General features: G+C 44.5%; 1 protein-coding gene across 2 annotated transcripts in view; it reads right to left on the bottom strand.

Annotated features, from left to right (window-relative positions):
* Positions 1 to 23044, bottom strand: part of cux1a (cut-like homeobox 1a) — a 57917-nt gene that overhangs the window by 7117 nt on the left and 27756 nt on the right. The window contains exons 5-21 of one of the 2 annotated variants that reach the window (XM_084949909.1): positions 21827 to 21964; positions 19498 to 19621; positions 17308 to 17384; positions 16324 to 16390; positions 11813 to 11861; positions 9380 to 9484; positions 7920 to 8108; positions 7631 to 7689; positions 7302 to 7344; positions 7035 to 7131; positions 4908 to 5723; positions 4137 to 4220; positions 3562 to 3663; positions 2906 to 3453; positions 2672 to 2813; positions 1694 to 1981; positions 1405 to 1593 (exon numbers count right to left, since the gene is read on the bottom strand). In XM_084949909.1, coding sequence (XP_084806035.1) covers positions 1405 to 1593; positions 1694 to 1981; positions 2672 to 2813; positions 2906 to 3453; positions 3562 to 3663; positions 4137 to 4220; positions 4908 to 5723; positions 7035 to 7131; positions 7302 to 7344; positions 7631 to 7689; positions 7920 to 8108; positions 9380 to 9484; positions 11813 to 11861; positions 16324 to 16390; positions 17308 to 17384; positions 19498 to 19621; positions 21827 to 21964 — 3117 coding nt within the window. The remainder of the gene's footprint in view (positions 1 to 1404; positions 1594 to 1693; positions 1982 to 2671; positions 2814 to 2905; positions 3454 to 3561; positions 3664 to 4136; positions 4221 to 4907; positions 5724 to 7034; positions 7132 to 7301; positions 7345 to 7630; positions 7690 to 7919; positions 8109 to 9379; positions 9485 to 11812; positions 11862 to 16323; positions 16391 to 17307; positions 17385 to 19497; positions 19622 to 21826; positions 21965 to 23044) is intronic. The other variant, XM_084949910.1, reaches the window with a different exon arrangement.

Here is a 23044-nt window from a genome sequence, read left to right as displayed (position 1 = left end):
TGTGTAATCGTGTTTCCATCAAAAGCCCTGAGGCAGGAGATGTAGTCTCTCTTCTCGGCAATAACCCCTATTACTGAGCTCTGAATCAGCTGCAGTTGAGCCAAGTTCAATGCAGATTAGCAAGATGATGACAAAGACTTGGAGTAATAAAGCTGCTCCGTTTTCATACAACGTAACAGGTCTGACAACTAATGCCGCCAGCCTCCCAATCAGCCACTAGGTGGTGCTCTCGTCTTTCTCACCAGTTGTAACAATGAATGCATCTCTTCCATTTTACAGCAAACAAGCAGCACCGTTCACTCGGGGCGCCAGCAACTGAAAATGAACAGCTCATGGCAGCTTCGTATGAGGTTGACATTTTCCCAACCCCAATACATGCTGCCAGATACATTAGTGTTGCAGGGAAAAGCCCCTCAGAGCAAGGTTAGAGCGCTCTCAAAGTTGTGCGCCGCCTCGCAGGCTTGCACCACAAGGGTGAGAGGTCAAATGTGGTAACTTTGGACTAGGTCCATGTCTTTCCTCTGGGCTCTGCTGGTAGCCAGAACTATTGCCCATTGCTATTTGGATGCATTACTCTTGGTCAATAATCTAACATGAAGCTGAATGTAGTGCAACCCCACCAGTCCAACCCCCCGACCACACAGGCGTAAGGTCAGTTGTGTTTTTCGCCCTTGTGCGTAGTTTGTGATATCAGCAGGGTAAGCTGATCCTGGACGGCTGTGCCCACTGGCAGGTTCAAATATCCATACCCTGTTTGCTTCAAGTGGGCAGTGCGGGGTCACTGTGAGGCAGCGAGGGAGGAGGGGGAGGGTTATGAAGCAGGCCTATTGGGGGTTTTTGATTCCTAAACGTATCCTCCTGACAGAAAAGAGTGCAGGATGATGGAGTGATGGAGCGGGCAATGGGCTAATAAATGATAAAAATACGAGCTTATAGACACTGATGATTATTATGTTGATGACGATGATGAAGAGTAGTGCTGATGACTGTGAGTAAGCAGGCCCCCGGCAGTCGCCTAGCTGTCACATTGAATACAGTACGTGATGTCTGCAGTCCTGATTGGTACTGACATCACACCAAGATGACTGTGATCTGCACAACATGCTCTGCTGTCCTGCACAAAGGATATTGTGTGCAGATGTGCATGTGTAATTCAAAGACTGCTGCTTGTGTGTGTATGTTTTTTTTTTTGCTTTTGTTTTTTGTGAGCATATTTCTCAAATAAATGCATGCTTAAGCACAAAACATGAAAGTTTTTCTGAGCCTTTCGATTATTATTTCTGACAGCATGCTGTGCTGTATATAGAGTATGCATCTATTTCTACTCATTGAGCTTTTTCTTACACACACACACACACACACACACACACACACACACACACACACACACACACACACACACACCTTTCTTCTCCAGGCGTTTCATGTCCATAAGTTTCTCCACGCTGTGTGGGTCCTGGAGCCAGAGCTGCATGCGGACAAAGGGCTCCCTGCCCTTCAGGCTCAGCTTGTGCCAGGGTTTAGGCCTGGCCAGCAGGTCTGAGACAGAACCCTGAGTCAGACCCAGGATAGTCTCCCCAAACAGACGCTGACCTGGTTTGGAGAAAGAAAATGGAACCAGTTAAACTACACAGAAAAGTACAACACCACAATTGAGCATAAGAGCAAAAAACAAACAAAAAAAAGGTCTTACCCAGGTTATTATCGGTTAGCACCTCCTTAACCTTCTTGGTGATGGCATAGGTATCAAGCTCAGGAGACATTGCAACCATCTCCTGGATGCTCAGACCCGAGTGACCTGGTAGAGGCAGCGGGGTGCCCGGCTGAGACTCCCCACCTGAAGGATCCTCAGACTGAGGTTTGAGACTGGAGGACTGTGACGCAAGTGGGTCCCCAGTGAGACCATTGACAGATTCTTCAGCTGAACTGAGGGGGGACTCTGGAGCGGGGCTGCAGCTTGCTGATGTCTTGGGAGTACCCTCTGCTCGAGCACGACACAGAATGAGAAAGTTCGCACAGGTTAGGCGACGTGTAACTATGCGAGGCGACACTAGTTTCATCTCCTCTCCCTGCTGGGTTCAGGAGGGACTTAAGTCAAATTACATCGACTAATTTAACTCCTGTTGAACAAACAGCAAAGGTGCTTAAGTTTTCAGTTTGAAGCCTTTTTGGCTTCCTCCTCCTATTCCTTCATCTCCCTGTCTCTGTGTAGTGCCGCTGTGCAGCTCAGCAGGCTGGAAGAGAGCAGTCATGAGGAGCTGTCAGTGTACATTAGCTGCTGTTTACACCCCCAGAGAGAAAAAGAGACACACACGTGCATGTACGCACACGCACACATGCGCGCAGACACACACATGCAGAGCTGCCATCTGGCGCTGCAACACTAACTTGTCTATGACATGACAAACCAGCAGCTTGCTGGCTGACACTGCCACAGCACTGGGGATGTGGGGGGAGGAGGGGGATAGTGGGAGGAGAAGTGAGCAGGAGGGGGGAGACGGTGGGTGGGATGGAAGCAAGAAGGACGAGGGGGATGAGGAGGAGGGCGGGTGGGGTGAGTGACAGAGTGACAGTAACAACTAGCCACTAGCTCTAATCAGGCTTTCAGAGTAGTGTTCCAGGATAATATATGGTGTGTGTCGGTGTGTGTATTTGCATGTGATTTGTTTACCTTGGTTCTGAGTTTGCTGGATGTGTGCGTTTTGCCCCTGGTCTCCGTTGAGCCAAGGTTGCATGCGGAGGTACGCCTCTCTGCTCCTCTGGTTCAACTTGTTCCACGGTTTGTGCCGAGACAGACTGTCGGTCAGTATACCCTAAACCCCGCGGAGGGAGAAGACTTCAGACATGCAACCAATGGACAGTCAAAGCAAAGCCATAAAACTCTGGAACTGCCCCTAAACCTCACCTCTTTAGAGTCCTCCTGGTTGTGGTTCTCTTCTCCTATCTGGCTGGACATGGTCCTTCGCGGATCCGTCTGCATGTTGCTCCACCACTGCTCTCTCCAGTAACCTGCTCCTCCGGCACTTCCGGAGCGAGACAGTCCCTCTGAGCTCCGACCCATCCTGAGAGCTCCGTCAACAGACATGTCGACCCCCGAAGAGCTGCGGCCCTCTCTCTTCACGCTGGAGCTAAAGTCCAGAATTGGAGACGGGGATGAGGGCGAGGACAAGAGGGAGCTGGGAGGTTTCTTGAGGGAAAGGGCCAGGGGGTTGTAAGGGGGGAGCGGGGCGGTAAGAGATGAGCTCAGGATGTCCCTCTGTGATAGTGACACTGATGACGAAGAGGAAGATGAGGCTTTAAGGATGGGCTCCAGTGCGGCCTGTTGGGCTTCCATCTCCCTGCGAGCTTGTTCTAGGATGGAGCGGATGGCTTCGTCTGATCCGCTCCCCCCTGCACTTCCTATTCCACCTCCCCCTTTCAGTCCTGCATAGGACGGCTGAGCATGAGACAAGTCTACAGAGAGGAGAAAAACGGCCTTCATTACAGACACAGCCATCATGGGCACCTTAAATGCCCCGGAGAAGAGGGGGGGGAAAAATTAAATAAATAACTCCAACTTACCAGCTTTCTGCACCTGCAGCTCTCTTTTGGCCTGCTCCAGTATGGACTTGATAGCTTCATCAGAGCCTGCCTCTGGGGTGCGCACACGAGCGGTGATGTTACCTGGAAAGAGAGGATGAGGGAATGGGAGGAGACGGAATACCTCGTCAGATTAAAACGCTGGGAATACTAACAGAACAGATAAAGAGGAGACGTTGATGGAAGAATTACACCATAGCACAGCACAAAGAAACAACATACCCACCACTGAGCTTAAAGGCAACTACACTGGAGGGATTGTCATAATTTCTCAGGTCCCTTTAGAGCTTGCACATGCACACGTGCTGCAGGGTTCGTATAGTAAATACTCCCCGCAGAATAACAACTACCAATAAAATCCCTAAATACACATGCTGGCTTTGCCTTTGACGCAAGTCACTGAAACTGTGCGGTTACCTTCAAGGCACATTTATATCTGTATGCCTGCCCGCAATTAATATATGGCGACATAGGCACACACAACACAGAAACATCCCAACACAAACATGCCACACAGACAGAACGTGCTAGAATCTCCGTGTGTGAAGGGGACAGACCTGTGTGTGAAGCTGTATCGGAGAGGGTTCTCCGCTTCGGAGCGTCCTGAAACACTCGGCTAAGCTGGGGCTGGCCTGAGCCCTCTGTTAAAAACAATATACCACACACTATGTTACAGCACTTGTGTGTTTTTTTCCTTTTACAGCTAGACTAAATGGTGCCTTACAATGCTCTGCAAACATAAGTGTCTGTTCCTTCCAATGCACATTATATAGTACCATAAATGCATTGATCTTAACCATCTGTGGCCCAAGTAGGATTCCAACTTCTACCTCCAACAGTAATAATAAAGCCACCACAGACACGGCCTAGTGGCAGCTATCAAACATGGGAATACCAACATGGACCATCTATGACTCGCTGGCAAATTGTGTTATATTTTTTATGTACCTCTGAGACCAACTTCAATCAGCAATGTCTTGATGCGTTACGAAAGGCAAGCCCTGGCTAATCGAATCTACCCGTAGTTAACAGTACCCCTGCCTTTCTCCTAGTTCCCACCGATCAATACTATTGATGTGTGAAAGGTTTCTGTATTGACCACGATAGCTAGGAGAGGCTCTTGGGATCAGTGCGTGACTAGGAGCTCATTCAAAAAACACAGGTGTGGCACAGAATGGGAGTTAGGAAAGAGAAAGAAAAATAAAAAAGCTAGTCCATATTGACAAGCTAATCAATTGCTCTGTGCAGGGCTTTACACACATACACACAACATGCAAGACACACACACTCCCCCACGCACAGACAACAATACAGGAACGCAGACTCACCTCTCTGCCGTCCCTGGATGCTGCGCAGAGCGAGGATGTTCTGCTCATCGGCGAGGAACTGCCTCATCTTGTGGAACGGCTCCTTCCCCCTGATGGTTAGCTTGTTCCACGGCTTTGGTCTGGCCAAGATCTCGCTGACTGATCCCTGGGACAGTCCCAGCACATAATGACCAAACACACGCTGACCAATGTTGTGCTTGATCAGCTGCTCTTTCACTTGCCGAGCAATCTCCGCTGTGTCCATGTCCTCCCCGTCCAAAACACTTCCTGTATTAGCATCAGAGTGGCTTGGTGATGGGGAGGGGGCGCTGCCAGCTGTACTGCTCCCGTTAACAGGAGCCATGTCAGGGCTGGCTGGAGGTGGCTGGGGGCTGCTGGCTGCCAGAGGGATGGCAGCAGACCCTGAGCCAGGGGTGGAGGTAGGGATGGAGCTGAGGGTTGGCGTGAAGGGGGTGAACAGTAGAGCCCCACTGGGGATTCCAGAGGACTCCTGCAAGGCTTTTGAGTAGAAGGTCTGGAGCAGCTGCCGCTGAATCAAGGAGTTCAAAGCCATCTTACCACCCACCAGAGGGAAGACGGGGGAGTAGAAGTCCTGTCCAATGCCCGTAGGAGCGAAAGGGAGCGTTTCACTGCTGTTGCTGCTGCTGCTGGTGGTGGTGGTGGCAGTGTTGAGAGGGTCCGTGTGAGTGCGAGACAGGGGGCGCTGTGAGGAGGACGGAAGAGAGGGAGGGGGAGGAGGGGGTGAGGAAGAGGGGTCGCTTGGCGCGGTCTCCTCCTTCGTTGTGGACTCTTCTGTCCCTTTTCGCCCGGCTGACCCTACAAGAAAGGTCAGACACACCATGCATTATGGGGGGAGTCAACAAAAAAGGGGTTCCAAAACGAGAGAGAAAAAAATAAAATAACAAACGTTGAAAGTTGTCTTAATCAAGTCTTTTTCAAATTAGTGAACTCTGTTTTCCTTTTTTGCCAACCCCCCCAGGCAAGTGCCCATGCATTTGTGATTTCAACCTTTCTTGTAAGCCACAGCCTGGAGGGAAAAAAAAAGGACAAACAAAACAATTGACACTGTGCCACTTAGGCAGATTAGCTTGGCCCAGGGCTCAGTCTCTTTTTCCCTCTCTCTCTGTTGCAGGCAAAGCAGAAGTAACTGGACAGAGCAAGATGATGTCCTTAGATAGCCAATACACCAAGTCCTCTTCCATGCTGCTGCAGTGTGTCCTTACACACCGATTTATTCCATTGTAGGTGTAGTAACATAGTTTTTAGTCCAGAAAAATACATCCAGGTGAAAAAACATAAATAAATAAAAAAAACTTCTGAAGTTAGTTTGGCTTAACAGAAAAAAGACGCATGTCACCAAAAGACAGACTGCACAGCTCTGCTGACTCAAAACAAAGGCCCTCGGCTGCTTGTCTCCTAAAGAGTTCTACTGAATACATTTTTCTATTCACCAGAACAAATACAGACAAAAAATATATTTTCTCAGTCTTGTAACTAGTAGAACCCATCTTGATAATAATCGCTGGGAGAAATATTATTCTAATGCATAACCATTGAGACTTAACATGATTGAGTAAGACAGTAAGCTCCTCTCACTGTGAATGTTAATCAATTCAAAGCTATTCAGCTATTCATGCCTAAAGCCATGACATTTCAAACCCATAAACACTGTTGCAGAGGGCAAGAGTCCTAATGTCGGGGGCATTGCACGTTGTCCTCGTTCTTGTGTAATGCGGCTCCGTTACCGTTCAGGTTGACCTCCTGCTGGGGTATTTACAAAACACCAAAGATGCCTTTTCCTCCCTTCCATGAAGAGCGGGACTACACCAGCAACATTTCCAAACCATGAGAAAGTTTTGCATGACTTTTACATTTTTTTTTTTTTCCCAACCAATGAACCTGTACATGTGGGCTGCTGTGGTGCAAATAATTCCGCAAACATTACGAGTTAAGTATTCTCAGAGAAAGACCATCTATATGCACACAAGATTGTATGCACTTCCCTGATGACTTGAACTGCAGCTAAAGCCTCATAATCTCCCTTGACCTTCTCTCGTTTTTTTTGTTTTGTGAAAGCAGTTTGTCCGGTGTCGATGAACCCGGTCCTTACAGCAACATAAGACTTACCGCTCAGCTCGGTGTTGGCGATGCGCAAAGTGGCGCTCTCCGATTGAAGACTTCGGTTCCTCTCCAGTAACAGAACCTCCAGGGGTTTGGATGAGTCCTGGCAGAAAGGAGATCAGGAACAGAGGGGGAAATTAAAGCTTTTGACACAGCTTTTCTCCAGCCTCTCCTCTCAGATGGTCATGTTTACTGATCTAGTTGTGCAATTTTTGCTTTGTCAATAACTTAGTGGCTGCAACCTCAAGTCTACAGTCTGCTGCTTAGTCTTACCTGCACAGAGTCGGATGCTCCGAACTCCATAGCCTTGAGGATACTGAGAAAGGAGGGAGGAAAAAAAAGCAAGCATGAGAAAACCGCCAAATATACACAAACACACAGCATGCTAACTTTTCCATGTCTTTCTTTTTAATGACAAAGAGCGAGACTGACGATACAAAACTACAAACACAAAGGCTTCGCCTACGTAAGGGCACCCAATTGAGTTACCCACATTAAATGAAGAGACACATCTTCTGTTTACTGCACGTGTCTAAAGACATCAGACTCGTGCAATAAACAGATCTGTACAGGACACACAAATGCCTGTGTTCACTCCTCACCTCAACTCCTTCTTCACCTCCTCATAGTCAGCTTGCTTCTGCAGCTTCTCCTCCAGCTCCTACACATTACAAAGATGCAACAGAGACAATTAAAACAATAATACAAATCAACCCTTGGATCTCAGTAGATCCTGCGTTTCTATTATTTACTTAACTCTACACAACGAAGGGTGTAAACTGGTGAATAGGGTTAAGCAAACGGGAAAAAGACAAGCTACGTAAGTTTACTATTATAAATGAAAAGTTAAAGTGGCTTCCAACCAAAATCAGATGTTTGTTGTGTTGGTACCTTCAGAACTTCGGATTTGCTGCTAAGCTGCTGTTCCAGCTGTGAGATCTGGGAGCTGGTGGTCTCTCGGAGTTTGGTCAGGCTGGCCTGCAGTCTCTGCACATCTTCCACCAGCTGGGCAGTCTCTCTTTCTTTGGCCCTGAGCTCCGCCTCCAGATTTGAATGGGACGCCACCTCTTCCGACTGTTCCTAAAGTCCAAAAAGTTAGGCAGTTTAATCGAGTAAGTCTCCAGCCACATATAGTCTCAAGTTCTATCAAATTAATAATATCATCAGTGGATATTTTGTGTCAAACAAAGCTGATCAATATTGATTATCTTGTCAAAAGGCTTACTTCTTCAGATTCATAGTCACAGATGATGCAATCAATCACAATCCCCTCATACCAAAAGAAAGTAGATAACTTTGGCGGAACAGTAGTAGTTGTACACTAACCAAGTCCCATGTCTGCAATCTATTGGTTAAATCCAATAAATCAGTTAATCCATATACCAATCACATCTTACTTCTTAAGGAAGCTTAACTGGTTACTCCAGCATCTGACCTTTAATACCAGTGACTAAAGTCTATCCATAAAGTGAGGCTTAAAGCTACAGTCACTAGGGAGACCAGCAATCTGGTCTGCCACCACTCGCAGTCAGTTGCCATCTTTAAAGCAACTTGCATTAAGATGGTAATAAAAAGGCAAAAAGACTCTTGATGTGATCAGTGTGTAACTGAATGGGTTGATTTGGCAATTACATAAAATCTGTTTGTGATAATGGTGATCAACTGTGGCAAATCTATTGGCATCTACATACAACGAAACTCACATTATCTACTCCTAATCAGAATTCAGTCTGAACCTCATGGATTTGTAACAGAAATGAAAATATTCCTCCACAAATAATGATGTAGTTGCTGCAGGACAGTGATTTAAAAATGATGATGTGCACAACCTAACATATATACAGAAATATAACCAGAAGCAGGCAACCACTTGAGCCAAGCTCCCAACTGCAGAGACGGGCAGCTGAGTTGCGTTTATCGGCACATGCTCGCTCAGACTGCCAACACATTGCAATCAATCTGTCTGTGTTTAAAAATTAAATGGCAGTTATTTGCAAACCTTCACCAATCTGTCAGAGTGATGGCAGTCGGTCCGAGCTGGACTGTGTGTGTTTGGAGACAGGCTGCCTCCCACAAGGGGATCTGTGCAGTCGCCTTGCGATCAAAAGTGGTCTGCTAAAGGTCGATGGTGTTGCATGCTCAGCCTTTGGATGATCAGTTTGTTCCAGCAACGACTTGCAAAAGATTTATTGAAATCACTGAGCAGCCGCCTATTTTTCCTAGTGGCAAAGAGGTTGCCACCCTATTTTTACTCTAGTGTGACTGAGCCATTAATCAGTCTGTCAGTGTAGCATAAAAAGGCCAAGCTGATCTTTAGCCTATCAATCCAGTGAATGAGTGAAACGTGTTACCGTGTTTGGGTCAGCCTTGGCCGGGCTGCTGAGCTGCTGGGATTGGTTGTTCAAGGACAGCTGCTCTCTGACTGACTCTGCCTCTCTCTGAGCTGCTTCTGCTCGCTGGAAAGAAAAAGAAAAGGAGAAACGTTCAAGGAAAATCCTGTGTCGCAGGTTCCTACAGTTAAAACACTATTAATCTAAAGTTTAACGCAGATCAGTTCTGTGTGAGTTCAGTGTTAATTTTAATGTACACGCTTTTCCCTACTCAACCTGTCTCATTTTTTCCACTAGCCCTGGAGAAAAAATTAAAGAGCTATTTAACACATCCTTCGAGACAGATAAAATGGGAATAGTGAGCCCAAGAAAGCGGGAATAAAAGTTTTTGTTCATATGCAAAACCCCTCCCCTTTTACTCTGTTTAAAATCTGTCAAATCGGTGACCGCTGCTCATTGACAGCAAAGACGTCTGTGAAGGAGAGGAGTACAATACTGAATGCACAACACTAGCAATCAAACTGAACAAGTTTTTCAGTACACAATCTTCTATCAGTCAACTGCACTTTTTATTTGGAAAGCGAGTCAGCCCCTTTCAGCGTAAACAATGATATACTTCAGAGTGGAGGGGGCTGGAAATGCGATGTACAAATTTAGAATGACAACCAAGAGCGAACATTTCCTTAATTAAAAATCTCAAGTTATTCCTGAGCATTGAGATGACACCCGCTGCCTGGTGTTTACTGCTAAAGTGCCGTGCTCCAGTAGGGAATCATCTACAACGCCGGCCAACTTGCCATCATTAGGAGTTACAGGGAGCCGATTCCACAGTGTTCCTAATTGCAACCATATTGAGAGCTGTTATTGACTGGGTGGGAGTTGGACTGCTAGTTGCAAAAGAAAATCCTGTTTTCCATTTTCTTCTTATAAAAGCATATAAAAAGTCTGTGACTGAGCTGGAGGCCATGCTGTCATCCTCTGTAAACCTCAAATCAGAAGTGTGAATAGAGTGTGTGTTTGTGTGTGCGGCATTATAGTCGGAGCGTTAACCTTTAGGCTAATATTAACATTACATGCCTATGCTACCCCTTTAACCACAAATCATACTCTTGGGCTAATAATGAAAGTTAACAACAATGACATTAACAGATACCACAGGAATATTTACAACACGAGGGCAGAGGGCAGACCAGGGGGCTTATTTCAGCTGGATGGGTTTAGTAGGTGTGTAATAAACAAGCAAAAGAAACAGCAACCCTCGCAGTGATAAGCAAGCCACATCTCATGGATTCTCAATAGACAGGAATATTTCGGTATTTTTAAGGTCTATTTTTCATGTCAACAAACCCACAATAAAAAAAAAAAAAAAAAAGAACAAAACCACTTTTCTCTCAGCAACAGGCCCACATGCTCTTTATGAAGATTAAAGAACAGTTTCTTTACAAAACAAAATAATATCCAAAAAATTATGCCCAATGTGACGTTAATCAAACCAAAGCACACTGTGCAAGTGTGCTTATTATAATAGCTTATTAGAAATAATATTTATACAGCAAAGTGCTTCACATATTGGATAAAACCACACATTAAATATGTTTCAATGCCCCCGACTTACACACTTTCAAGCATATGGTCTTAAACACACACCAACAATAAAAACATTTGTGTGACCAATATCGTAAAAATAAAGCGCAAGCATTTAAGAAAAAGTTAACCCGTTTAGCAGACATTTAAAACAAACCACAGATTTCTGAAGGATTCCGGAGACAATAAGGAATCCAAAGTTCAGCTGCCTAAACCTCAAAGACTCCATTTAAAGTAAACGGTTAATCAGAGATCGACTGTCGTCACAAAACACTCAAAATAAAAAGCAGGAGCCTGGCCATGCAGGACTTTGTATGCGATTCATTGAATTCAATTAAAATGAACGCTAAACCTCACTGCAATTAACATGGAGGGGTGTCAAACACAAGGTTCGGGTGCCACAATCAGCCCGGCAAAGACTCCAATCTGACCCACTTGAACTTTTAACTGTATTTTCATCGGTTTTACAGCTTTTACGTCCCCCATTGCCATTGATACTAAACCAAAGTAAGAGATAAACAATTAAAGGACAGAAAGTCCCTATCAACTATTTTTCTGTTGACAAAGTTTCTTTTTTTTTTTTAAATGGGTCCACAATAAAATAAATGACACATAGTGGATGTGTGTTAGTACAATAAAAAAAACTTGTTGGTGGTTTGGTCATGTCACATTTGTTTAGAGGAAGCTAAAATACAAAATATCACTAAACTAAATTGTTTTAAATCGGTTTACCTCATGTTTGCCTCCACAACAATTTCAGCCAGCATTTGTTTTGTTTACAATTTAACAATGAAACTTGTGAAGACAACTTGGACAGTGTTGCACTTAAAACAAAAAAAATACTATTCAGTAATAAACCGAGCGGGCTACCTGATTGGCTCTTTCCAGGTCTGTCATCAAGATCTCAATCTCATCAGCCCTAAGAGACAGAAAAACATGTGTTGTTACTTCAGATAAATGCACAGAGGATATATAAAAAAACAAAAACAAATATGGATAAATGAATGATGACGACTCCCAGAAAGAGGTGCACACATTTAGAGCATCCCAGTACGGTGTCCATTAAGCTACTGTCTAAATTTCACCTTAATCCATTGATTGTGAATTCCATAACCCAAACAGCTTGTATATGTGCGTGCATACAAATGTATTTAAATGTGTGTGTGTCTATGAGTGTGGGTGTGCACATGTAAGCCCCTAAACCCAGGCCACACTAAAACAGAGGGATTACATTAATAGAGCTCTAAGTCCTAATACAGCAGACTAATCTGCTATGAAGCTGTGTGATTGTGTCTGACTAATGGTCTGGATGGAGGCCATGGTTCACCTCTCACTTGCTAGAGGTCAAACAGCAAGAATACATCCCCGTAATACCACCTCTCATTGGACTTTGGGAAAAATATTTTAAATAATCCCTCCATCGTGAGAGACGTGGATACCTGGATACCTGGCACTTTTCTGTGAACAATGAGCGGGAACTGAAGAATACAGAAGCGCAGCGAATGTTAATATTTCGTAACGACGGCTTTAACTTTCGAGTTAAACTACAATTGCCTTTCTGTTTTTGAGTTTTCAGCATGCGTGAATATGTTTCCCAGCACGAGGAGGCTTTGGAAATACTGACCTCACCGATGGTCTATAACGCAATGCAACGACACGGCATAAATGCGTGCGTGTTTATTTAAGACATTCCTCGCTGATAAGAATACGCGAGTGGCACTGAGTGGAAAGGCGTGAGGCGCATATGTGCACTGCGCGTCCATTAAGACCTTTTGATTTTATTGCAATCTTTTGATAGTGAACCCAGTAGCCCACGCAGCTTTTGTATTTGTGTGTCACAGTATGAGAAACAGTGTTATGTCCCATAGGCTTGAGTACTACTGATTTGAATGTGTTTAACAAAACAGACACAGTTGATATTAGGTCAACATTGTGCCACAGGCAATGCAGCAAAAAGAATCAGATGTGGGTGGGAGAGCTTTTCACTCTCCGCTTTTATTCTTTCCCTAACAGTTAAAAGGATCTAGTATGTATTTAAGCAACATAATAGTACACTACCTCAACAGCTTTTATCCCGTCTTAAGCTATAGTGTGCAGGACCCGCAAGCGCACTCAAATCGCGCACCCGCGCACACAAATGTTAAGGTCAGAGAGCCAACAAGCTAGAAAAGCTTGTAATGGAGAGCGTTTATGGGTAGTAATGCAACCCAAATACACCACCGCTCCTGCTCCAAATGTGATCATTTAATCAAAGTACAGATGCACAAAGTCTTCTTAAATAACCTTTGGATTTGGCTGTATTTGAGAATTATAAAGGCAAAGCTAGAGGCTGAGGGCCAAAGCAGATCACAGGGAAGGGATTTTCTGCATATCCTGATACAGTCAGTCAGTCAGTCGCTGGGCAGGGCAGGAACTGTCCGTGGCCCGCCAACGCACCCACTGGAATGACTTCATCAAACACTGGAGAGTAAAAGGGGGGGGTGGGTCCTTCGTGATGATAAAGTCTGATTTTATAGCACCCAAACTTATCTATAAAACACCATACAGCAGCCACAGGGAGGAGCTATAGAGTAGATACACAGCCAAACTGGAAAACGCACACAATCAGCGCACACTCAAACACACTCTTTTGTACCATGAAAGCCAATGGGTGCACCCAGTGACATCAGTGAGTACTATAGGACTTCTGAAACAAGCCCAGAGCCTCTGAGGCCCTACTGTACTTCCTCCATCTCAGACAGGCCTTTTCATCTCTTATCATCTTCTCTCTTGCTCCTCACTCAAGCGCTCCTTTTCTTTTCCACCCTTTGCCTGCCTCCATCCTTTCCCCCTCAACCGTTGCCTTCCCATCGCCCTCCACTTTTTTCACCCCCTCCTTTCATCTTTTTCTTCCTTCCACCTCCCCTCTCTCATCTTTCGCCCTCTCTTCCTCGGCCTCTGTCCTCGGTGCCAGCACGATATTCCCCTGATTTAGATTTTCATTTCCCTCCTCTATCGCACTCTTATCCCCTCTTCCTCGCTGAAGCCTCCGGCCCCTGGCTCGCTTTTTGCCCTCCAGCTTTCATCACTCCATTCCTTTTCTTTCCTTGGCTTTCTCCACATTGCATTTTCACAGCGTGTTACCTTGGGGATTTCAAGGAGGCTTAAAAAGAAGCTAGCTGTGAGACAGTGTCTGTGTGTATGTTGTGCGCCATTTTGTGTTGTTGTGTGCTTGGGCTGGACACCGGAAAGAAAGCCCTATTGACCGGTGCCTAATTATCGGCAATTAAACGGATTTTAACCTAAATGTTATCAAAGCCTCCTACATGCAGATAAAGCTATGCGCAAACATACAGAGGAGTCTCCGCACACTCAGCTCACACACTCACACACACATACACACACAAAGCATCCTGTGGGGCTGGAGATCAATATATCATTAATCTTTAACAGGGACTAAACGGGTAAAATGCGGCCAAGCCAGACCCTCACAGCGTCGACACAGAGAAGGGGGGGGCACGCTACATCTGCAGGCCCGCCTCCCGCTGAAGCTGAGACTCTCCGGGCGCTGCAAACATCGACCAAATTCTCAGGGAGTGTGTTTGTGTACGTCCACGGGTGTTTGTGAGAGTGTGTTAGTGCTTATTTTAAAAGGCAGATTACCCAAATGCAGCGAGAGGATGGGGGGGATTTGTCACGCAATGTCCTCCTTAGTGAAAAGTTCAGAGCGAGTGTGTGCGTGTGTGCGCGTTTGTGTGTGTGTACCCGCACGTGTCTGTGCGCTTGTGAGGAGAGAAGCGCATGATATGTATGTATGCGTTTGTGTTTCGCAGTGCCAAAATGTATGCAGTTAAAGGGTTAAAAGTTGTGTTCAGCCAAACACTGGCGATTTGCTCAGCCAAGCAGTAAACGGGGGAAGGACTCCAAGGACTGGGAGGGTGCAGGGTTAGAGAGGGTTTGTGTGTGCTTTAAAGCGTTGCATTAAAATTTCAGATCACAGCACGCCACATAGTCAAGGACCCTGACTGCCTCGGGCTCACGAGTGAGTGAGCGAATGAGTGAGTGTATACTTGTACGTGTGTGTGTGTGTGTGTGTGTGTGTGTATATGTGGGTGGGCATGTGTTTATTAGCTTCTGTAAGCAAATGGGACCTACTATAAGTGTCTTTTCAAAAAGTGTTTTCTTCTGACATAAAACGAAGAGACAAGGACGCCAAAAGAAAGCGTAAAGAAATGTAGGAAGAAAAAAAAAAAGAAGAAGTGCAGGAAAGGGGACGGGGGAAAGAGAAAAAGCAGAGAGGGCCTTCTGATAGACTATGAAACATATTGATTAGTGCCATTACACCGTGTGCAATATCGTCCTGTGGTCTTTCCTCTCACACTAAAAAAAAACAAAAACACCTAATGCAGGAGACAAACGATAAAGTGTGCGAGTGAGCGAGGTAAGAGGGAAAAAAGAAAAAAAAAAAAAATAGGGAGAAAAAAAAAATTGTGAGGAAGACAGAAGAGGGATCGATTTGTTTTTAACAGCCAATCAATTTAACAACTCTGTTAATGGAGAGGCACAGTGAGTTTGGGGCAAGGTAAATGGGACGGGGTGGCGATGGTGGTGGGGTGGCCTTAAAAGCCAAGTTGATACTCTCCCGTACTTTGTGTATGAACACAGGATGCCCTTGACCATTTTATTATCAGTCCCTGGATTTAGCCAAAAGAGCTCATATTTCAGCCAAGGTAGGGTGATCCCCCCCCTCCCCCCCGGAAATGTAATTTTTCAGCTTTGCGTATGCGATTCTGGTGCTCACGAGGTTCTGGGTCCTGCTGCTAACCCAGAGGGAACGAGGAGTGTGAATGTCATAAAGTGCCACTTCACAGTGCGGAGTGCTGACATGGAAAAGCTTCTGTTCTCATCCTCAACACTACTATAAGATCAATAATGATAGATGCCCAAAGCTCGACTGAAGCCATCTCATCTTACAGGTCCTATTAGAAAACATATGTAGCTTTCAATCTGGCACCTCTCTATCAAGTCTCTGATGAAATCTGAAAGCTCTTTACCCTATTAAGACATCAGGCGCCTATATAAGACTTATACGTACATATCAGGTCTTAATGGATTAAACAAAACCACGCACACATCCGCGCGCACAAAACAAACTCTATTTTGATGTTTTAGTTTGGCTGCAGAATACATTACAATCCCTTTCAGTATTTACAGTGCATGGGTAATGCCGGGATTTGGAGGCTGCTGGCTGTTGTGGGAGAAAATCCAGCTGTTAGGGAGAGAAGGGGGAGTTTCCATGCAAGGAGATTCACTAAACAGGATGATTATGTCAGGAGGAGAGTATGGAGGAGCCAGAGGGGAGAAGTCACCCGCAAACACACATAGATCAGTGAGGCACGTACTTTGCTGTGGATTCCTCGTCATACTTTGTCTTCAAATCAAAGAGCTCGGCCTGAGTTGTTTCAAGTGCTGCAAAAGACGGTGAGAGACAGTTAAGGGTTTTCCTGGTGCAAAGTGAGCTGAAGAAGCAGATCCAGACATGAGCGATACTTTTTAAAAGAGCATTAAAAGTGTAAACATTATCTTTGACAGCTTCTTACTACTAAAGTCTTATTTCACACGAGAAACTTTGGCATTTCTGTTTCTCACTGATGACAGCTGAGATTTTCTTAGATCTCCAGGCCTCGCAGACACCTAGTCCAGATGTGTCAGATTAACGATGAGTGTTAAACATAATAATCACCAGCAGCTGTTTTTTTTTTTAAACTCATTTTCACAATGGGTGAACATTTATTGAGAAATAGAGAGGAATAGAGGGAATCTATTATTATTTCCTTTTTTCTGTCACACAAAGGTGGATGATCACGTTACAAATGACAAGTTTTAAGTAATATGGTCGGCGTATGTGGATGTAACCCCTATGAGCCCAAAGCTCCGGTTAAATATATTCTTTTTTTCTACTTTAGGATCTGCATGATATCACTGAGAGGGGATATCCTTATATGGTCATCTCGGGAACGCAGCTTTGCCTGGGAGCACAGACGCTCCACCCGCCTGATGTTTCAACCCTTCTATTTGTCAGTCTGAAGAAAGCTGGATTAAAGGGAGGTGAAAGGGAGCTAAAACAGCTTGTTTCAGGACAGCAGAATACAGGGCTTCACGGGTTTAAGGTAAACAAAGATGACGCTGAACTTTTAAATCATACAAAGCTACTCTACAAAAGTACAGGGATAAAAATATGGAACTGGAGATTAATATAATAAGTCCCCTTTAAGAAGTTTTCAAAGGCTTAATAGCCGGCCCAACTACACTTTCAGTGATAAGGGCACTTTATCTAAAGGTGGGTAAACAATCCCCAGGTGTGTACAGGCTGGGTAGGCTGGTACCTGTCTGTAGGGACTGGGCTTTCTGTTCGGCCTCCTCCAACCTTGAGGACATGGAGTCCTGGCTCTCCTGGAGTTTCCTACAAGAGACCAGGTAGCAGAAAGTCACAGTCAGTCAAGAGATACTGAGTCAGTAAATTCTGAGCTCACACTTTGTGGCAACTGCGACTATTCTCTATTTTCCCACCATTTCTGAAGTGTTTTCCACCCTAAAATCCTCCCAACACAACCCACTCCTCATTAAGCAGCCCTATTAGGCAGGAATGTCTGGCCACTGGGGCACACTGCACCCAGGGGGGAGAGAGAGAGAGTGCGCAAGGCTTGACTAAGGGAGAGGGGGGAGGGGGCGACAGAAACCACAAGGATAAAATAGATTCATTCTTAGCATATAAAAAGTTGGGCTCTGCTGAGAAATTGCCACTGCGTGTAAAAACATCAATAATCTAGCACAAAGATGGTCTTTATGGCACTCTTTGATGCCCCCCTTCCCCGCCAATCTGTCTCTCCTGTCATCTCTATTTTTCTGCCCTCTACTTCATCCTTTCATCTCCCTCACTCTCTCTACCCTTCGCTCATTCCTTGCAGGATGAAATGCATCGGAGGTGCCATCCATTTACTCCCCCCCCCCCTTCTCTCTCAGACACAGGAAGTCAGCTCACTGCAGACAGGAAGGGGCCTATAAAACACTGACGTACAGGAAATACAGTTGGACAGTTGATCTTCTACTGTACGTCTGAAAGGGACAGTGAGCTTTAATACAGCTTCGTCAAACAAACGAGATGACTGACAAGAGGAAAACGTGCTTTGTAAAGTCCATTTCATATTAGTAAACTGTATACATCAACTTGAAATGAGGACTTTCATCAGAGGGATGGTGTTTTAAAGACTGCAAGCAGCTTGTAGCTTGTAGAGAATCCATAGCGTTCAGTGCATCGGGTCTCATTCGCTTAGAATTAAAGCGGAGACTGTTTGGAGTCAGTATATCATTACTAAATCTGCATGGTGAGAGTGCGATTTAGTAGTAAAACTGCATATTAACATGCTTGAAGAGGAACTCCATACTGTGCAGCTGAGCACTTGTGACACGCTGAATTTAATCTGTTAATTCTGTCGGTCTCAAACTTTCATTTCATTGCTGATAAAAACGTTCAGGTCTGACGCATCCATCAGAGCTTTTTTAGCTCTTGTTCTCCCTCAGTGAAAATATGCTGCGTCTTTAAGCCCCGAGGCTGCAGCGGCTAATCACATGAAGCCTCATCACTCAGATGTCTGCACATCTCTTTTTTATTTGATTTGATTACTTCAAAATAAGAGCACACATTATCCAAGTTAATATGGGATCACAAGATAACTTAAACTAGTTACTGTTTTTTGGGATCCAATGTAGAAGCAAAGGAGCCTGAGTTAGTTGTTACGTGAAACAATATTCCTGCCTCAAGTCCATTATACTTTAGGCCAAATTGGCCCTTTTCTGGAAAATGGCAGTATTAAAGCATTTTAGCCTCACTAAGCGGTTTTCTTAAATGTCCCTAAAGCATCCGGAAGCATTTTTTGAGCTTATTACTGCCCCCGTCTTCCTGTACACCTGAAAATTACACACTTTAACATGCCACACTTTACCAAAAAAAAACCCATTGTATTGAAATAAAGTAGTCTTTATCAGCAAAGCATATTTTTGTCATCAAAGGCATTTGGTAGGGCTCTCTGCTTATTGTACATTTCCAGGCACAGCAGAGGCCCGTGGCAGCAAAATATCCAACACAACGGCTGAAAAGTATCTTGGTAAACAGAAAATGGGAGTGGATGGTGTCGATTCCCATCAAAGCGAGAATGGCAAGCGCCCACATGACAAAAATGCTGGCATTGTCTTTTATGCAAGTTATCTCCATTCCTACATTTGTGCGCAGGAGGAAAGCAATAAGCAACAATTTGTCGATTAGACTGATAACTACTGAAAAAAAAAAAAAGAAAAGAAAAGAGCCCTTGGAGATTTGCTTAAGAAGGAATTAGTAAGTTGTGAACAGAGAGCCCTGCTAAATAAAGTCTGAAATCTTAAACCTATCATTCAAAGATAAGAATCAGCAGTTCTGCCTGAGGGCACAATGACCCAAAGCATTCAAACTGCAAAATAATGCAGAGGTTATTACTTTAAACACAGCTGCAGCAGCGCACATAAACATGCACAACTTTTACCTCTCCTTCTCTGCATAGTCGTTGTGTAGCTGGAGCTGCTTCTCTTGGGCCAGGTTCTCGGCTTGATTCTTCAGAGACTGCTCGTACTCGCGAATCTTCTCCTTCAAGGCCTTAATGGTCACCTCTGTGGAAGAGATTAGAGCAAAGAGGCGAGCACCGAGAGAAAAGAAGTCAGAAACGTGGGTAATCTAGATAGAAAACACAGAAAAACTATGGCGCTTTTCTATATATCTGATATAAAATAGCAGTGACGATGTTTTTAGCGAGGTGTTTGACCTTTGCCTAAGAAGCAGCATTTCACATCCTGCATTCTTCCTCTGTGAGCACAGATGAAGACCTTGGCCCCCATGGCTCCGGTCTAATCTTTGAATCCACGGCTGCCGTAGAATATTCAACCATCACTAAGAGCAGATATGCTGCATTCATTAGGACTGCATTAGTACCGAAACCCCATAACCTGCTGCCGGCTGAGCGCTGTATGGGGCAGCCTGAAATAAATCTAACACATAACTGGAGTAATAAATAGTCCTCCCTATGTGTGTGTGTGTGTGTGTGTGTGTGTTTCTCAGAGAAAGATATAAGTGAGTGAGACAATGATATAACGCATTGCTGCTCGCTACCTTTGACTGAGGGCTCTTAGCACTTTGTGTGTGTGTGCGTGTGATTTAAACTCCAGTCTCACTGCTCTGACACATAATCAATAGAGGAGAGTCCCCTCAGAGCCCTCTTACCCCTTAACTGCTTAACTGAACTTTAAACATTTAGGTTGCGGGGATCAATGGCCCCTGCACTCTGTGTGTGTGTGTATGTGTGTGAATGTGTGTGGTGTGTGTGTGTGAGTGAGAGTGTGCGGGCGGATCCGCGTGTGTGTTTAACAGGAGTGGGAGTTCCACAGTGTGTTTTGGGGTTTAAATATCCCCCATCTATTGAGGCGGGAAGGAGGGATAAAGGATGAGGGAACAGGAAAATCAATGGCAGAATGGAACCCTGCCGCTATCGAGCTGTTCCAATTAACTCTCACTGAGGAAAGGGGGATTCCAAAACATTCCCCCGTTCGCTCGCTCACTTCTCCTTTTCGACTGAAATTACACCACTTTTTATTACCGCTTCTCACTCATCTCTCCCCGCTGTTGTCAGTTTCTCCATCTTTAAGCGGATGTAGATCATCGCATTTTTTTTTTAATTCCTCCAACTCTGTCACTTCTTTTTCATCCTCACGGGAAACTTTTTAAATGGAAACCTGTGGACATTTTAGTGTTTAGGAATTTTTTTTCACATATCTCAATGTATGTTAAAGGGGTATAAACCCGCAATGAGGACAGATTTCAAGTAAAGCTGCACAAACAAGGCAGTCCACGCACACACGCAGAAAAGAATTCTGAAGCAAGAGTAGAGGCTTTCTCACCTTTAGTCCCCTGAACTTTAAGACATTTCCACTTTCGAGAGAGCTATAAGCTAAACCGAAAATATGTCCAGAAACTGAAAATGTTGTGTTCATCTTGCTTCACATACTGCTCGTTTTTTTAATGAACTAAAACTACATTTTCACACACAAGCAGGACAAAATTTTCCACTACACTTTTCACACACAGACTTGACAACAAGGCCACCAAAGTGCATCTGCCGATTCAATTTAGCAATGTTTTCTTTTTTAATCCATTAGAGAAAGAAAACAACTCAGTGGATAGTCTCCTCAGTTATATTTTCAAAGTTCAGTTGCTGCTAACCAGCTGTACTCCAACACTTCCTATCTACAGGGTTGCTGTAGTGGCCCTCCTGGATATCACTTTAGCTGCTACTCCAACAAGTCTCTCCTAGACTTCAACTACCACAGCAAATCTGCAGCAGGTGACTCAGTGAGTCCGTATTCTGCTCCAACCAGACCCTCCTGTTACTGCAATTAGATGCAATCCAGGACAGGATGACTGGTCCACTGTAGGTCCAGCTGAGCATATTGTTTTTAATTTAGTTAACAAAAAAAAGAATCGCTCTACAAGAGCTTTACAAAAGCTTTTCACTAAAACCCCAGGTTACACAAGTTCTCTTCTCATTTATTTTTTTTTAAGTTTGTTTTTAGGCTGCTGGGAAGGGGGATGGATAGCACAAGTGTAAAGAGACCAGAAGTGTAGGGAAAAGGAAATGACATGGAGTGAAGATCTGGACTCTCTGCCATAAGTGTCTGTTTTTTTCACAAACGAGCGTCAACATAAAACACCGGAATGTGAAATTTTGATAAGTGATTAACTACTTAATTGTACGGTCTACATCTACTTCTGTCAAAGTCGGGAAAATCCCATAATGTGTGCCTGTGCACGTATCCGTCTCTAACCTTGGTTTTTAACCTCTGCAAACTCTTTGTTGTAGTCCTCCAGTGTCTCTCGAAGTTTGGTGTTCTCTGTCTCAATGTCGTGCATCCTCTGGAGCTTCAGCTGCAGCTGCTGAGCCAGCTCCAACACAGGTACAGGATCTGGTAGAGAAAACACACACCATGTTAACACACTGTAAAGCAGATCAGACAAGCAAGGGCGGCAAGGTGGCGTAGTGAGCTAGGAATAACTACATTCATGGCCCTGTGAGAGAGAGGGAGAGCTTGCCCTGGTGAAGAGTCCTTGGGCAAGGCAATGAATCTCTAGCAGCTCCAGGACAACTGTTCTGGAGCCGACCCTGACCTCTGATCCCCCTTTGGAGGATTAGTGGTTAGAGCAGAAACCAAAACATATCACAATTACCAGTCATACTGCGATGAGGGGAGAACAGTCTGACATCTTCAAATCAGAGCTTGGCTTTACTTTTAGAAATAATAATGTGGCAGTAAATTCTATTTAATGTTAGTTATTTATAATAAACCTGTTTTCAAACTACTCTCCATGATAGAAGGTTCAATACATTAGAGTAGGGATGTCCAACTCATTTTACATCGTGGGTCACACACAGCCCAGTTTGATCTTAGGTGGAACTGCATGATAAATGTGTAAAATTACAGAAAGAGTCATGATAGTTCATTGCACAGATTGTCCTGTAATTGTAAAATATACGTTTTTGTTAATTTACTGTAGACTCACTAGTGGCTGAAAAGCAAGTGCTTTCCTGTCATTCAATTACTTTGGTGTAGTATGAATGGCACTGGGGGTAGGCAGTCTTTATCAACAGGAAAATCTTAAAAACTTGTGAAAATACAGTTTAAAGGCCGGATTCAAGTGTTCGTCGGGCCGATTCAAGCCCCCGGGCCTTATGTTTAACGCTCCTGCTTTAGAGTAAAGCAGCTTAACCTTGATGCGTCTTCATCACTGGCTTCTCACGGCCACACTTAAATACATTATTCTCACTTACTGATAATGACCTAAAAAGAAAGTCATCAGGCTCTTATAACATCAGAGCACTTCTGTGATTAAAAAAAGAACAGATCAAACTTCGTACTCATAAGTCACTGTTGGTTTACCCATTCTTTCCTAACAAAACTTTATCCATAAAGTCTATTGAACGATAGACTATCAGTCTTTGTATCAAGCGACCATTGTTGAATTAGGAGATTAACTTTGGTTTCTGT

The sequence above is a fragment of the Perissodus microlepis genome, chromosome 14 (genome assembly GCF_051167445.1).
Source record: "Perissodus microlepis isolate ML-2025 ecotype Zambia chromosome 14, ASM5116744v1, whole genome shotgun sequence".
Classification (NCBI taxonomy): Eukaryota; Metazoa; Chordata; class Actinopteri; order Cichliformes; family Cichlidae; genus Perissodus; species Perissodus microlepis.
This window is presented reverse-complemented; position numbering and strand designations above follow the sequence as displayed.